Genomic DNA, 15,138 nt, shown 5'->3' on the forward strand with positions numbered 1-15,138 from the left:
TTTAAAAATGACGGAGGACTTGCACAAAAAGTGACTTATGTTGGGATAAATGACAGCTTATTTTAATAAAGCAAAAGTGACAGTAATTATTATATTGTTAATGATATGTCAAAATTAGTATTTGCTGAATATAAGCAACTTGTGCTTGGTTAACATTTTGTATATTATTTTACTGAAAACACCCATTGAAATCCATCCAATCAAATATGATACAACAGGCTTTTGAGGTGTATCTCTTAAATCACAATTACATTCAATTCATGCCCACCAAAAAAAACATTATTTTTATAAGATACATTTAAAGTATTAACTAATATTTGTGTATTTTCCCGTGCCCGTGAAGAAGTAGGCCTGACAATATTTATTTATTCATTCAATATGTATTTTATCAGCATGAAATGTAAAAGACTGTGATGAGAGCTGGCATCTTTCCCAGCCTTTCGAAACTTTGAGGATGGCCCAGAAAACATTGATAGACGATCTGAATTCCATTTGCCCAAATGTAACGGTTCAGTCTAGCTCTTAGGGAGAGAAAACTTGACACTGAATACTCTGTGCCCGTTGTACTTCTGACTGTGGCATAGAAAGCTCGCAGCTAGGTATTTAGGGCGTTTGCCCCCTCTCTCTCTACCTCTTCCACAGAAGTATTTTTGGCTTTAGGCCAATCGTAAAAAAAAAATGTACTGCTCAAGTTGTTGTTTTTTGGTGTTTACTTCATGTTTTTCACCCTCAAGCCTGTCTAGCAGACATGGGGACTTGTGACTTGGTCTCGAGTCGACTCGAGTCGCTATTTTTATGACTTGTGACTTGACTTGACAAAAAATAAAATACTTGAGACTTGACTCGGACTTGGAAGTTAAAGACTCGGGACTTGACTTGACTTGAGACACGAAGACTTGAATGACTTGAGTGTTAATGACATCATGTTTTCAATTTGAATATAAAATATGTAAATTATTTTAAAAAATAAAGTTGATCCAGCTGGAGCGCAGGCTGAGAATACTCACGACACTATAGGCTATCATCAGCCATGCCCTCTCGTACCTTACGCACACCACGCCCACTTAGATCAGATAAACAACACATCAACATGTCAGCCGAGGGGTAATGTTACCGAGGGTCATCGCTTTCGGCTTCAAAAATTATCAAGATGGCAAAAGACGAACAGCGCTTTGCAAGACATGCAACGTTAAAATCGCGGACAGCCAGACGACAACCTCCAATTTCGTCCGCCATTTGAAGAGCCATTCTGCCCAGTAAGTGCTTGTCAATTTGTTAATTTTATCTGGTTAGTTGGTAGTTAGCTAATGTCATAATAGCAGGGTTCCCACGGGTCCTTGAAATCCTTGAAAGTTTGTGAATCTGAAAAATAAAATTCAAGGCCCTGGAAAGTTCTTGAAAATAAACATACATAGATACAGGTCCTTGAAAGTGCTTGAATTTATTTTGCGTAAGAAGTTTTCTGGAAAAAAAAATCTGTCCATTAATTTTTTATTACGCCAACACTTACGTGGCTTATGCTGCATACTAGCCTGCTTGATTTACCTTAGTTACTGCGCATTTACGTTAAGTGTTTCCCGCTGAGGTACTTTGTTTTGTACGTTGCCATGACGTTCACGCAGCTGGTACCTCAAGGTGCAATACCTTTTAAAAGAGGTAATGACTAATGGATATACTCTGAGTGTGTGTGTGTGTGTGTGTGTGTGTGTGTGTGTGAGTGAGTGAGTGAGTGAGTGTGGGTGTGGGAGTGTGAGAGCGCGAGAGACGAGAGTGAGTGTGTGTGTGTGTGTGTGTGTGTGTGTGTGTGTGTGTGTGTGTGTGTGTGAGCGCGAGAGTGAGTGAGTGTGGGTGTGGGAGTGTGGGAGAGAGAGTGAGTGTGTGAGAGAGAGTGTGTGTGTGAGAGAGAGAGAGTGTGTGTGTGTGAGAGTGTGTGTGTGTGAGAGAGAGAGAGTGTGTGTGTGAGAGAGGGAGTGTGTGTGAGAGAAAGAGGAGAAATGTAACAAAGTTTAATGTAGGTAACTGTGTTTGAGAGAGAGAGAGAGAGAGAGAGAGAGAGGGAGGTGTTCTGAGAGGAGTCTGTTGGATGTTAAGCTGTTATTTGTTTTATGGACTCAATGTTGAAAATTTAAAACATTTCAAACACTGTTGGCAGAAGTGAAAAATAAATAATTTTATGAAGTTACAATTTTGTTTGATTCCATGATGTATTTTACTGAACATGAGTATTGTAATTTACTGGCAGTTACTTATATCTTGTCTTTTCACTTTATTATGATCAGATTCTGCAGGTAAAATTACAATAATAAGGTGACTTGACTTGGACTTGACTTGACATAGCCTGTGACTTGACTTGGACTTGACTTGACATAGCCTGTGACTTGACTTGACTTGACTTGACTTGACTTGCCCAAGAAAAAAATACTTGGGACTTACTTGAAACTTGAAGGTTAAGACTTGAGACTTACTTGAGACTTGCACATGTGTGACTTGGTCCCATCTCTGCTGTCTAGCTGTTCATGGCTGACTGTATCATGTCATTTGCTGTTGCAGGTTCCCTTTGATGTTCTCTTTTGTTAGTAACTTTTTTCATCTGGATGGTCCAAATCAGCTGCCGCCCAGTTGTTGAAATTTTCATACTTTCCATTAATATTCAAAGTTATTTCTAGAAAATGTTTCATATTCATGTTGTTTGATCTGTATGCTGTGGTGGACTGTACTGTAGGCTAGCCTATAAGTTCATTATTTCAGTTAACTTAGAGTGATATGGAACCGTTATGCGGTCAAGACCGGGAAATACTTCTTAGCCGTGCGTTTCCTTGAAAAATAATTGCACACCTTAGAACGTCCGTCAACCAATCAGAATAAAGCATTCAACACACCCGTGGTATAATGTGCATTAACTAATATAACTTTTGATTTTAAAAATGTATTGGTATATGTTGTAACTAACATTAAGTCCATTAGTTCATGTCAACTACAGTAATGTTGTTAATGTTAACAAATGTAGCCTTTTTGTAAAGTGTTACTGTAATTTTACTGTGTGGGACATAAACATAACTGCAGCATATAACTTGCAAAATTGTGGCAAAGGGCACTTTAAGAAAAAAAAAAAGAAAACTTTATCAGCCGATCTTAGCAATAAAAATAATTGTAAAAAAAATTTGGTATCGGCCTCAAATTTCCCAATTGTTGCACCACCAGTAACTGATAACTTTTTTTGTATTATGCTGCTCCTACGCCACTAGATTTTAGCAAGCATACAAACTAGGAGAAAGTGTCTAAACATCATAAAAATAACACACATCAGCATTAATCTAGATCTCACCTTCCTGTCCAGCAGATCAACTCCAAAGACATCCATGATTTCCCTGACATAGGACAGCATGGCTCCAAATACAGCAGGACTCCTAGGCCCATCAGCCTTCAAACACGTGAAGACAGTTTTATGGGGCTGTTCTAACAGAGATGCTCAAACAAAACTAGTCTGGTCAACAATCAAACATTTAATATACAATATACAATAATAAAATACAATATTTTGTAATATATAAAGAATGCGAGGCCTCAGTGACCTACCCTATAATGTTACCTTAGTAAGAGGCTGAAGCTGGCAGTTGCCATGGTGAATGAGGCTCATGATGGCATCCACAGCTTTTGGGGTGTCAAAATCATCAGCAAGAGCAGTCTGAACACTGGCCTGTGTAGCAGACAACCTTGACCAAAGACAGAAGCATTGTTGTCTTCATCTCTCTTATTCAAGTCACTTTGCAAGCTCCGATATACTGTATCAGTGCCGGAGGGCGATTTGTCGTTACCTCTTCCAGAGAATTCCCTCCTCTACAGGCTGGCACGATAAGTGGCCCTGCATGTAGGCTTGTGCATTGTGGCTAAAGGCAGAGATGGTGGATAGGGTGGATCGGGCTTCATTCATGCTAGCATCACTGTATTCGATTGCTGGGGGGCAAAGAATAGCAGATGACTTCATAACTTTTCTTCTCTTTTTAACCTCAAAATTTAAACAGGGTTATGTTGATATTGGTATAGTGCTGCACAACCAGAAAAGTAGTAGCTGGGAGTCCCTTTCAGCTTGTAACATGCATACCTGATCTGTACTTGGTCAGAAGGCAAAAAAGACGAAACTCATTGGCATTGTAGGACACCAGAAAATCCTACACAAAGTTATGGAAAAAGTTGGACGGTTATAGTTACAATGTGATGCTAATATAAAAAAAAACAAAACAAAAAAAAAACATTTACATTATATCTTTCACTTTGTTACCTTTATAGATATATAGTTCTTCAAGGATTTTGACATCTTCTCTACACTTCCTTTTAAGCGAAGGTGCCCTTGAAAACAAAGTAAAACTTTTCTTCCAAGATAGTATTAAAAGCTAAATCTCCACTGATCCTACAGTAAGAATTTTTTAGGTAATGTACTGTATAATGTAAACACTTCTAAACCAGAACACCAAGGCATACCTGAGTGCAGGAAGTAGTTTCCCCACTGTTCACATTGATGATATGCCTCTGACTGGGCAATTTCATTCTCATGATGTGGGAAGGCAAGGTCAATCCCTCCTGAGTGGATGTCCAACTGACTCCCGAACACTGAGCTACAGATTACAAGAGCAAACAGTGTATTCCTCAATGAGCATAAGTGTGTTAATATTTCTTACGAAATGAACAATACAGTATTGATATTAGCAATACTGAAATGTACTGCATCAATATACAGCACATTTCCAATCAGTTTTAACAGGGACGAACTGCTGACCATTCAGCAGCACACACCAGACAATCTTTTCCCGGTTTTGGACGCAAGCGAGGGAAGTGAGGGCTAGTCAAGCTCCGTCTGTGCGGCTTTCGAACAGTGCAGAGTATACATCTAGCGAATCTCCTCTCTCCCTAACAAAACGGATGTACTACATCTCACCCATACAAACAAGGCTTTTCAAACTCTTCTGCCTTGTCAAGTTTCAAGGTTTTTTTAATTTATTGTCGTTCAACCATATACAGTTAGTACAGTACACAGCGAAATGAGACAGCATTCCTCCAGGACCATGGTGCTACATAAAATATAGGACAAACACAGAACCACGAGACTATACAGACTAAATAAAATGTCTACATAAAGTGCACGTGCAAACGTGTGCAAAAAGTATGGGACAGTACAATACATTACTAAAAGGAACAGGACAATAGGCACAGTAAGAGACAGTGCAGTGCTGACCAGTACACATTTGTAATCAGAGTAGTGCAAAAAGATGACACTTTCTAAAAATGCCAAATGTAAACATAACACACTATGAAATAGTGTTCTATGGACATAGCAGTTATTGAGGTAGCAGCCAGGTATAAAAGTTACAATGAATTAAAGTGCAACTCTGGACATGTGCAAAAGTTGGATGGTGTACAGGCATGAGTGTGTGTGTCAGTCCAGTTCCCCTGAGTATTGAGGAGTCTGATGGCTTGGGGGAAGAAGCTGTTACACAGTCTGGCTGTGAGGGCCCGAATGCTTCAGTACCTCTTGCCAGATGGCAGGAGAGTGAAGAGTTTGTGTGAGGGGTGTGTGGGGTCATGCACAATGCTGGTTGCTTTGCGGATGCAGCGTTTTGTGTAAATGTTTTTGATGGGAGGGAAGAGAGACCCCGATGAGCTTCTCAGCTGTCCTCACTATCCTCTTCAGGGCTTTGGTCCAAAACGGTCCCAAACCAGGCAGTGATGCGGCTGCTCAGGATGCTCTCAATAGTCCCTCTATAGAATGTAGTAAGGATGGGGGGTGGGAGATGTGCTTTTCTCAGCCTTTGAAGAAAGTAGAGATGCTGCTGAACTTTCTTGTTAATAGAGCTGGTGTTGAGGGACGAGGGGAGGTTCTCTGCAAGGTGAACACCAAGGAATTTGGTGCTCTTGACGATCTCCACAGATGAGCCATTGAAGTTCAACGGAGAGTGGTCACTCTGTGCCCTCCTGAAGTGAACAATCATCTCTTTTGTTTTGTCCACATTCAGAGACAGGTTGTTGGCTCTACACCAGTCCATTAGCCGCTGCACCTCCTCTCTGTATGCCGACTCGTCGTTCTTGCTGATGAGACCCACCATGGTCGTGTCATCAGCGAACTTGATGATGTGGTTCGAGCTGTGCAATGCTGCACAGCAGTGGATTGAGCACACAGCCAGGGGGGACCCAGTGCTCAGTGTGGTGGTGGTTGTTGAGATGCCGTTCCCGATCTGGACTGACTGAGGTCTCCCAGTCAGGAAGTCTAGGATCCAGTTGCAGAGGGAGGTGTCCATGCCCAGTAAGTTCAGCTTTCCAATCACGGAGGATTGGAAAATGATTGCGGAGGAATGATTGTGTTGAATGCTGAGCTGAAGTCTATGAACAGCATTCGAACATGAGTCATTTTTATCTAGGTGGGTGAGGGCCAGATGGAGGGTGGTGGCGATGGCGTCATCTGTTGAACGGTTGGGACGATACGCGAACTGCAGTGGGTCTAGTGAGGGGGGCAGCTGGGTCTTAATGTGCCTCATGACGAGCCTCTCAAAGCACTTCATGATGATGGGTGTAAGTGCGACGGGACTGTAGTCATTGAGGCAAGACACTGAAGACTTATTTGGCATGGGGACGATGGTGGTGGCCTTGAAGCATGTTGGAACAACGGCGCTGCTCAGAGAGATGTTGAAGATGTCGGTAAGAACATCTGCCAGCTGGTCTGCACATCCTCCGAGCACTCTGCCAGGAATGTTGTCTGGTCCAGCAGGCTTCCGTGGGTTGACTCTACATAGAGCTTTCCTCACATCAGCCATGGTAAGACAGAGCACCTGGTCGTTGGGAGGAGGGGTGGTGTTCCTCGCCACCACGTCGTTCTGCACCTCAAACCGAACGTAGAAGTCGTTCAGCGCATCTGGAAGGGAAGCATCTTTGTCACAGGCAGCTGATGTTGTCCTGTAGTTGGAGATGCCCTGGATGCCCTGCCACATGCGGCGCATGTCGCAGCTGTCCTGGACGTGACTGGATTCTCTTGGCATGTGTGCGCTTTGCTTCTCTGATGGCCCGGGACAGATTGGCCCTCTGTGTTCTTATGTCGCTTGCTCTGAAGGCAGAGTCTAGGGTCCTCAGCAGCGCACGCATATCCGCAGTCATCCACGGCTTCTGGTTGGAGCATGTGGTGATGGTCTTGGAGAAAGTGACATCATCAATGCACTGATCACTGATGCTGTGTATTCCTCCAAGTTGGTGGAGTCACCATATGTTGCAGCCTTCCTGTACATGTGCCAGTCACTGCACTCAAAACAGTCCTGAAGAGCAGAGATGGCTCCTGCTAGCCAAGTTTTCACCTGCTTCTGAAGTGGTTTTGTGCGCCTGACGAGCGGTCTGTATGCTGGAATAAGCATAATAGAGATGTAGTCCGAGTAGCCGAGGTTGTGCTCTGCCCGGTACGCGCCTGGGATGTTTGTGTATATAAGATCAAGTGTGTTCGCCCCTTTCGTTGCAAAGTTCACATACTGATGGAATTTAGGGAGCACTGTATTGAGATTTGCATGGTTGAAATTTCCGGCGACAATAAACTGTCCGTCAGTGTTACGACCCCCGAATTAGTCTAGGGGTTCGGGAGTCCAACATTTAGATGCGACAATAAAGAGGTATATATATAAGCCATGGTTTGTACAAAAAACCCAAGAATCCAACTCACTGTGCAAAAAGCCAACACCTTTATTCAGTATAATAAGGTCAATGGCAAAAGTGAAGTGAAGTGAACCAATCTATGACAAGCATAGATTAATAGATAAATATATATATAAGATACAGAATTTCTGTAAGGATAAGTTGGACACCCCAAAGAGAAAAAGATAGACGTGAACGGCGCCAAAGAAAAGAAAGTAACAAAACCAAACGAAGTCTAGCTGTTAAATAACCTCTAATCCTCACTAAGAAAAATAAAGAAGAAAACAAATAATCTTCAGCGTCCAAGACGCCCTACCTAATCTCCACTAATTATCAGAAAACAAAAATACAGGGAGTGGCACTCGCTCCTAACCTAGTGTATGTAGACAAAGCGAAAACCCCTGCGTGTTGCAGTGTATGTCACGTGACATGCTTACCTGTCTATCTCTCTCTCCGCACTAGTAACATTCAGCGGTCCGCTGTATAACCAGTTACATAAAAACCCAGAGAATTGAACACAGGAAGAATTCACTCATACATTAATTCAACATCACACAGATCGAACGGGAACCACAGTCTTCACAGGGTATACAAAAACGCAAACAGAAAGCTGCGTGGTCTGAGTCTCAGCGAACTGAGCTGCCATTGAAACATCAGCGTGCCCTCTTATTACCCGGTCCTGTTCCCATTGGCGACAGCGAGAAGGGATGACGTCAGCACTAACGATGATTGACAGGTCACTTGGCCAATCGCGGGTACCTGCAAAGCGAAAGTAACCGAGAGAGCGGGGAGAGAAACACAAAGGAACACACACACAATACAGGAACGTAACACCCCTCTCCATAAGAACAAACCTATAATGATTATGGTTTGTTAAATCAGGACAATTTAAAAACAACAAGTACATGTATTATACATACCTAAACCTAATCCAAGTCAAGAACTAACCACACCTAGAAAGGGCATCAGCCACAACATTTTCCGTTCCTTTCTTGTGACGGATTTCCAAATTATAATTTTGCACAATCAGAGACCAGCGCATGAGCCGCTGATTTTGGTTGTACATACGTGAAAGGAAAACTAACGGATTATGATCCGTATAAACGATAACAGGGAGAGGACTGGAGCCTATGTAAACCTCAAAGTATTGCAGTGCCAACAGTAATGCCAAAGCCTCCTTCTCAATGGTCGAATAATTAAACTGATGTTTATTAAACTTTCGAGAGAAATAACACACAGGATGTTCAATGCGGTTTTTATCCTCTTGAAGGAGTACTGCCCCAGCACCTACGGCACTTGCATCAACCTCCAGTTTAAAAGGCAAAGCAAAATCCGGAGCTGCTAAGACTGGAGTACTACACAACAAAGCTTTTACACTATCAAACGAGTGTTGGCACTCAGCTGACCAAACAAATGATTTAGATAGACTCAGTAAACTGCGTGAGTGGATGCACCACACTAGAAAAGTTCCGACAGAAACTACGATAGTATCCTGCCATTCCCAAAAACCGGCGTAACTCGGCGTCTGGTCGTGGGAATGGAGAATTCATTGATAGCAGAAACCTTAGCAGCTACAGGTCGAACCTGCCCCTGACCAACCTCCTTACCAAGATAAGTCACCGTTGCTTGGGCAAATTCGCATTTGGCTAGATTCAGTGTTAACGTAGCTTTTGCCAAACGTTCAAAGACAGTGTGCAACAAAGATAGATGTTCTGACCATTCTGAAGAGTATACCACCAAGTCATCCAAGTACGCATTACAATTTGGCACACCCGCCAACACCAGGTTAACCAACCTTTGAAAGGTAGCGGGTGCATTACGTAAACCGAACGCCATAACTTTGTATTGCATAAGGTGATCAGGTGTCACAAATGCAGAGATACGCGATGCACGACTAGTTAAAGGCACCTGCCAATAGCCTTTTAGTAAATCTAATTTTGTAACGAAACGTGCAGAACCAAGGTTATCAATGCAATCCTCCATCCGAGGAAGAGGATAGCAATCTGGCATCAGTAATCGCATTAACTTTCCGATAATCCGTGCAAAAACGGAAAGTTCCATCCGATTTAGGAACGAGTACACACGGCGAACTCCACGGACTGTAACTAGGAATAGCTAAACCATTTTCTGTTAAATAGTTAACTTCTCTCATAATAGCTCGCTTGCATGCATTTACACGGTAAGCATGTTGTTTGATAGGGGAGAATCTTTAACATCTATGTCATGTTGTAACACCGAAGTCGTAGTAGGTGTATCATTGAAAAGAGTAGGAAATTTTCCAATCAACTGGATAACATCCTGTCTCTGAGCTTCGGATAGATGAACTAAATAAGAAGGCAACTTCTTCAACAATTCTGAATTCCTCAGTTTAATACACTGCTGTGGTGCATTACGCAGCACGAGACCATCTTCATCCGCACCCGTTCCTACTTGAGCGGATGAAACCTCGCCGACTACTGCAACAGACGAAGCCACAGGTACAGATTTTTCCTCAGTTTTCTCCGAAAATCTATCCCTACCATAATATGCTTTCAACATATTAATATGACAGACCCGTGATTTGCGTTTCCTATCAGGAGTAGAAACTACATAGTCTGTCTCACTCAATTTCTTTTGCAATACATAGGGACCTGAAAAACGGGCAGACAAAGCTGATCCTAAAGTGGGCAGTAATACTGAGCACTTGGTCACCGACATTAAAAGAACGAGAACGGCTTTAGTGTCATATCGACGCTTCATAACTTCCTGTGCGGCTGTAAGTGACTCCTTCAGCCTGTGCCCACACATTATGCAAACGCTCTCTGAAACGACTGACATAATTCAGCACATTAGTCTTAGGACTTACATCAATTCCTAATAGATTCTCTTTTAGGAGCTTAAGTGGACCCCTAACATTATGCCCAAAGACGAGCTCCGCGAGGACTGAATCCAAGCGACTCCTGGACAGTCTCACGAACCGCAAACAACATCAACGGAACTCCCTCATCCCAATCTTTCCCAGTGTCCTTGCAGTATTTCCCCAACATTGACTTAAGCGTCTGATGGAACCGCTCAAGTGAACCCTGACTCTCCGGATGGTATGCACTTGCCACCCGATGAGTAATGGAAAGTGATTGCAAGACCTGATTAAAAATCTTAGACATAAAGTTTGTCCCCTGATCTGTTTGTATGATTTTCGGTAAACCAAACGTAGCGAAGAACTTAATCAGTGCTTTGATGATAACGGAAGCAGTAATCTTTCGAAGTGGTATTGCCTCTGGAAATCGAGTAGCTGTACACATTATCGTTAACAGGAATAAATTACCTGACTTTGATTTAGGTAGTGGTCCAACACAATCGATAATCACATGTTCAAAAGGTTCTCCAATAATCGGAATAGGACAGAGCGGAGCAGGGGAATTACTTGATTGGGTTTCCCCATGCACTGGCAAGTGTCACAAGTGCGACAGAATTGCACAACATCCCGCTTTAACCCAGGCCAAAAGAAATGTTTCAGAATCCTATTATACGTTTTCGTGATACCCAGATGACCGGACAACACATGATCATGCGCCAAACACAAAAGCGTGCTGACGATAACAGGATGGAATAACAATCTGGCACACTACATTCCATTCACCATCCTTTTCAGTATCTGGACACCATTTACGCATCAACAAATTATCTTCCACAAAATAGATTACCTTCTCCTGACTGATCTGGTCTGGAGAGACAACTGAGGCAAAACATTTAGCCAAAGATTTATCCTCCTTTTGCGCAACAATAATCCGTTCACAAGACATAGGCAAATTCAAAGTATTACTGTCTAACCTCAAAATGTCCGAAGTTAATATGTCCATTAGAAAAGCTGGTATCTTCCGGCGGTAACACCTTTTCAGCAGATACGGGAGCCATAAACGATTCTGATAAGTCAACGACATCATCCACTCTCTTTAACTGAGCGCGCGTCAAAACGCACGCAGGAAAGGTATCAGGATAACTCACTGATAACTCATCACAAGAAACAAAGTTCGGCTGATCCATAACTTCCAACACAGGCATCACTTTACCCCCGGCCAAATCATTGCCAAGAATAAAGGAAACACCTTTAATGGGAAGAGAAGGACGTACTCCAACTGACACGAGCCCAGTTACAAGATCACTTTTTAAATGTACGCGATGTAACGGTGCTTTTACGAAACCCATTTCGATTCCCTGAACTAAAATACTCGAGCCACAAAATGACTGTTCAGACAAAGGCAAAGTATCTTCTACTAAAAATGAGTGCGCTATGCCGGTATCGCGCAACATCTGAATCTCATGTTGATCTTCAGGTTTACCAGTCAATGAAATTAATCCCTTAAGCACGAACGGACTATAACCAGAATCAACACAGCCCATACCAGAAATATCATCAGTATTCTCAATAACAGAATTAACAAACCCCACACTTTTAGACGGTTGTTGCTGCTGCTTGCGCTTCAGCGTGAAACAATCTGCAATTACATGCCCCTGCTTGTGACAGTAAAAACATTCCCTTACCTCCTTAGAACGTGGGGAAGGAGATTTCGCACGAGACGCCTGAGGATGAGTAGCCTGAACCGAAGAATTTTTCTCAGGACGAGCTGAACTGAACACAGTTTTGTGCGTAAGCACAAATTCATCTGCAAGCACCGCTGCTTGCGACAAAGAAATTACTTTTTGAAATTACTAGTGATGTCTGGTAAGGACTGTAGTATATTTTTTTCAAGTTAATCAGGAGTAATCAATGAAAACATTGTTGATTTGTACCACAGTTATGTCTGATGGGCAAACATGCAGTTTACTGTGTGTAAAGGCCTGTGGACGTGATGAAAGTGTGCTCAACATATGTTTGACTATTTGACTGTGTGTGCAGAAACATAAATAGCATTACTTAGGGGGGAAGAATTGATCTCTTCCAAAGGACGTTCTGTTACTTCTTAATATGGTCAGACCAGAGTCAATGAAGAGCATGATAGATAATGCATGTAACCCCACCTTGTTTGAGGAGGTGTATTTAAGTAAAACCAAACCAGAGATGTTCAGTTGTTGTTACTGTGGTTTCACCGTAGGCAACTCTGCTTTATTGTGTGATAATAAAGTCTATTCTTCTGAAATCAAAACCCCAAAGATGCTGAGTGATTTTTCACAAAATTGGCACAAGAAACTACTACAATTGCCACCCGAACAGGGACAGAAGAGAGCAGAGTCGTTACATCACGGGCTGGCTGGGAAGGCAAACACAAACAAGGTGGCCACCATTAAGAGGTAAACAGATTTTGCTTATAAATGTTTGTGTTACTTGCCAGTTTGCCTGTGGTGGTAAGAACGCTCAAAAAGCTCTTCTAAACCAATAAAGGAAAATAAGAATAAAGGGTTTTGATTCCAGAAGAAATAATTGAATGCAATGATCGGTTTTTATTTGCTGTTAAGGGCTTGGATGAAATAACGGTAAATAAGGGCAGATAAGGTTTAAGAAAATATTAATATAGGCATAAATGCGGATACCGCTCTTGGGAAATATTAATATAAGAGGTCTGAATAGGCATATGCGGATACCGCTCTTGGGAAATATTAATATAAGGTATGCGGATACCGCCCTTGGGAAATATTAATATAAGAGGTCTGAATAGGCAATAAAAGATTAAAAAGTAAATAGATAAATTACTAATATTAAATCCTGCAGATCACCTAAGAGGGGTGAAAAGTTGTCGTTCACTGTGTTAAGGAAGTGTATCAGTGATGGTAAAATAGTTCTGTTTTAGAATTTTAGTTTATCTTTTGAGAGCTCTGTGTTTATAAAGGCCTTGTGTTTGTAATAAGTGTAATATTTCTGTGCTTGTAAGAATAATTGTGGTTTAAAGAGTGTGCAGAGTGAATGTGTATGAAAAAGTATGACTGAATAAAAATATAAGTCCAGTAGAAAGATTGGAATGAAAGCCTGTCTTGAGAAACTTTGGAATAATTAAATTTGTTAAAATATAGAAAACTAAAAATGTTCCAAAATATCAGCCTGTGCTGCATAAATGGTGAGGTGTATATATGCAATTTACAGCAGAGAAAATATATTTGGGCTATTTTCAACCTTCAATCAATATATGGAGGCAGAAGAGAGCTGATATAACAGGCAGAGAAGGCACCTAATACATATTCTGGCTGTAAAGTGGAGATAAAACCAATGATAAAGATATATAGATAGAAAGATACATTTAATACAGTATAAACAAACAATAAGAAAAATAATACTAACAGTGAGATAATATAGATGTAAAACGAAATTAGGAAAAAAGAAATCAAAAAGTTAACTCACAACTGGCTGGAAAACATTTAGTCTTGGCTGTTCTTAGTCTAGCAGCTGTTGATTGGAATGGGCTAGAACATAACTCCTAAACTAGTCTGTGGCATAGAAATGTATTTGACTTCATGCAGAGAATCTATACATTCAAGAGAAATTGTAGGGTGGGTAATCAAGGAAGAGGTATTTTTTAGACTGGCAGCTGTCTGTAAAAATATGCCAGACCTCTGAACGAGTCTGTAACAAAAGTAATGGACTTCATACAGGGAATTGGTGCAGTCAAAACATATATCTGTGCTTAAAGTTTAATATTTAAAGCACAGGGACAAGTAACAATACAAAATTAAAAATTTAAATAAAATTAAACAACTTTAAAGTAATTAAAATCAGTTTGAAAAATCTAAAATAGCGAGGAGAAAAATAAAATAATAAGAATCAAAGCTTTGAGTCCAGTGTATTGCATTAAACTGAAGTCAACTAAGAAATTGGAATTTAAACAAAGGTTGCATATAAGATAAGTGTTGTTATATTACATAAGGTACAACTCCAGTGGAAATACTAAAATCTAGAAGTCCACTGTGTAAAATCTCAAAGAAATGAGAAAGCAAAATAAATAAATAAATAATAAAAGAGACGTGAATGAACTTTGTGTATTAAAAAGAAAAGGTGAAAGTTGGAAAAATAGTTTAAATATTGCCGTTGAAGATTAGTGTAGAAGGAAATACATTTAAAAAAATAAGAGATTCATTTATTCTCTAAATGTATTGATTTATCTAAATTAATGCTGCTAAAATAATTTTTCATTTTTATATGCCAAGTAAAAATGAAGAAATAAACAAGTGGAGAAATAAGAACTAAAATCTAGATGAAAACTGATCCTAAAAAGTAAACTGACAAACATATAGGAAATGTATTCATGTATGGGGTATAATAATTCATATATTAGAAGCAGGGGTTAAAGTGAAAAACAATCCTGAGCCTGAACTTTTTTTGGGACTGCACAGACAGACTTATCTTCAAATATTGACGATAATAACAAAAATACAGTAACATGAGCTTAAAGTGCTTAAAAAAAACTGGTAAACTGAGACTGAGATGGACAGATTCACTTCTCTTCAATGATTATGCTTTGCACCATTTAAAAGTACTATGTCAAATAAAGTGTTTTCTTCTGAACAATA

At 40.7% G+C, this 15,138-nt stretch overlaps 1 protein-coding gene across 1 annotated transcript in view; it reads right to left on the reverse strand.

Annotated features, from left to right (window-relative positions):
• The window catches only part of LOC127643517 (probable cysteine--tRNA ligase, mitochondrial), a 55,258-nt gene that overhangs the window by 28,025 nt on the left and 12,095 nt on the right, over positions 1-15,138 (reverse strand). The window contains exons 3-8 of the mRNA XM_052126315.1: positions 4,480-4,613; positions 4,280-4,347; positions 4,103-4,169; positions 3,816-3,954; positions 3,590-3,713; positions 3,326-3,421 (exon numbers count right to left, since the gene is read on the reverse strand). Of these exons, the coding sequence (XP_051982275.1) occupies positions 3,326-3,421; positions 3,590-3,713; positions 3,816-3,954; positions 4,103-4,169; positions 4,280-4,347; positions 4,480-4,613 (628 nt within the window). The remainder of the gene's footprint in view (positions 1-3,325; positions 3,422-3,589; positions 3,714-3,815; positions 3,955-4,102; positions 4,170-4,279; positions 4,348-4,479; positions 4,614-15,138) is intronic.

The sequence above is a fragment of the Xyrauchen texanus genome, chromosome 5 (assembly GCF_025860055.1).
Source record: "Xyrauchen texanus isolate HMW12.3.18 chromosome 5, RBS_HiC_50CHRs, whole genome shotgun sequence".
Taxonomy (NCBI): Eukaryota; Metazoa; Chordata; class Actinopteri; order Cypriniformes; family Catostomidae; genus Xyrauchen; species Xyrauchen texanus.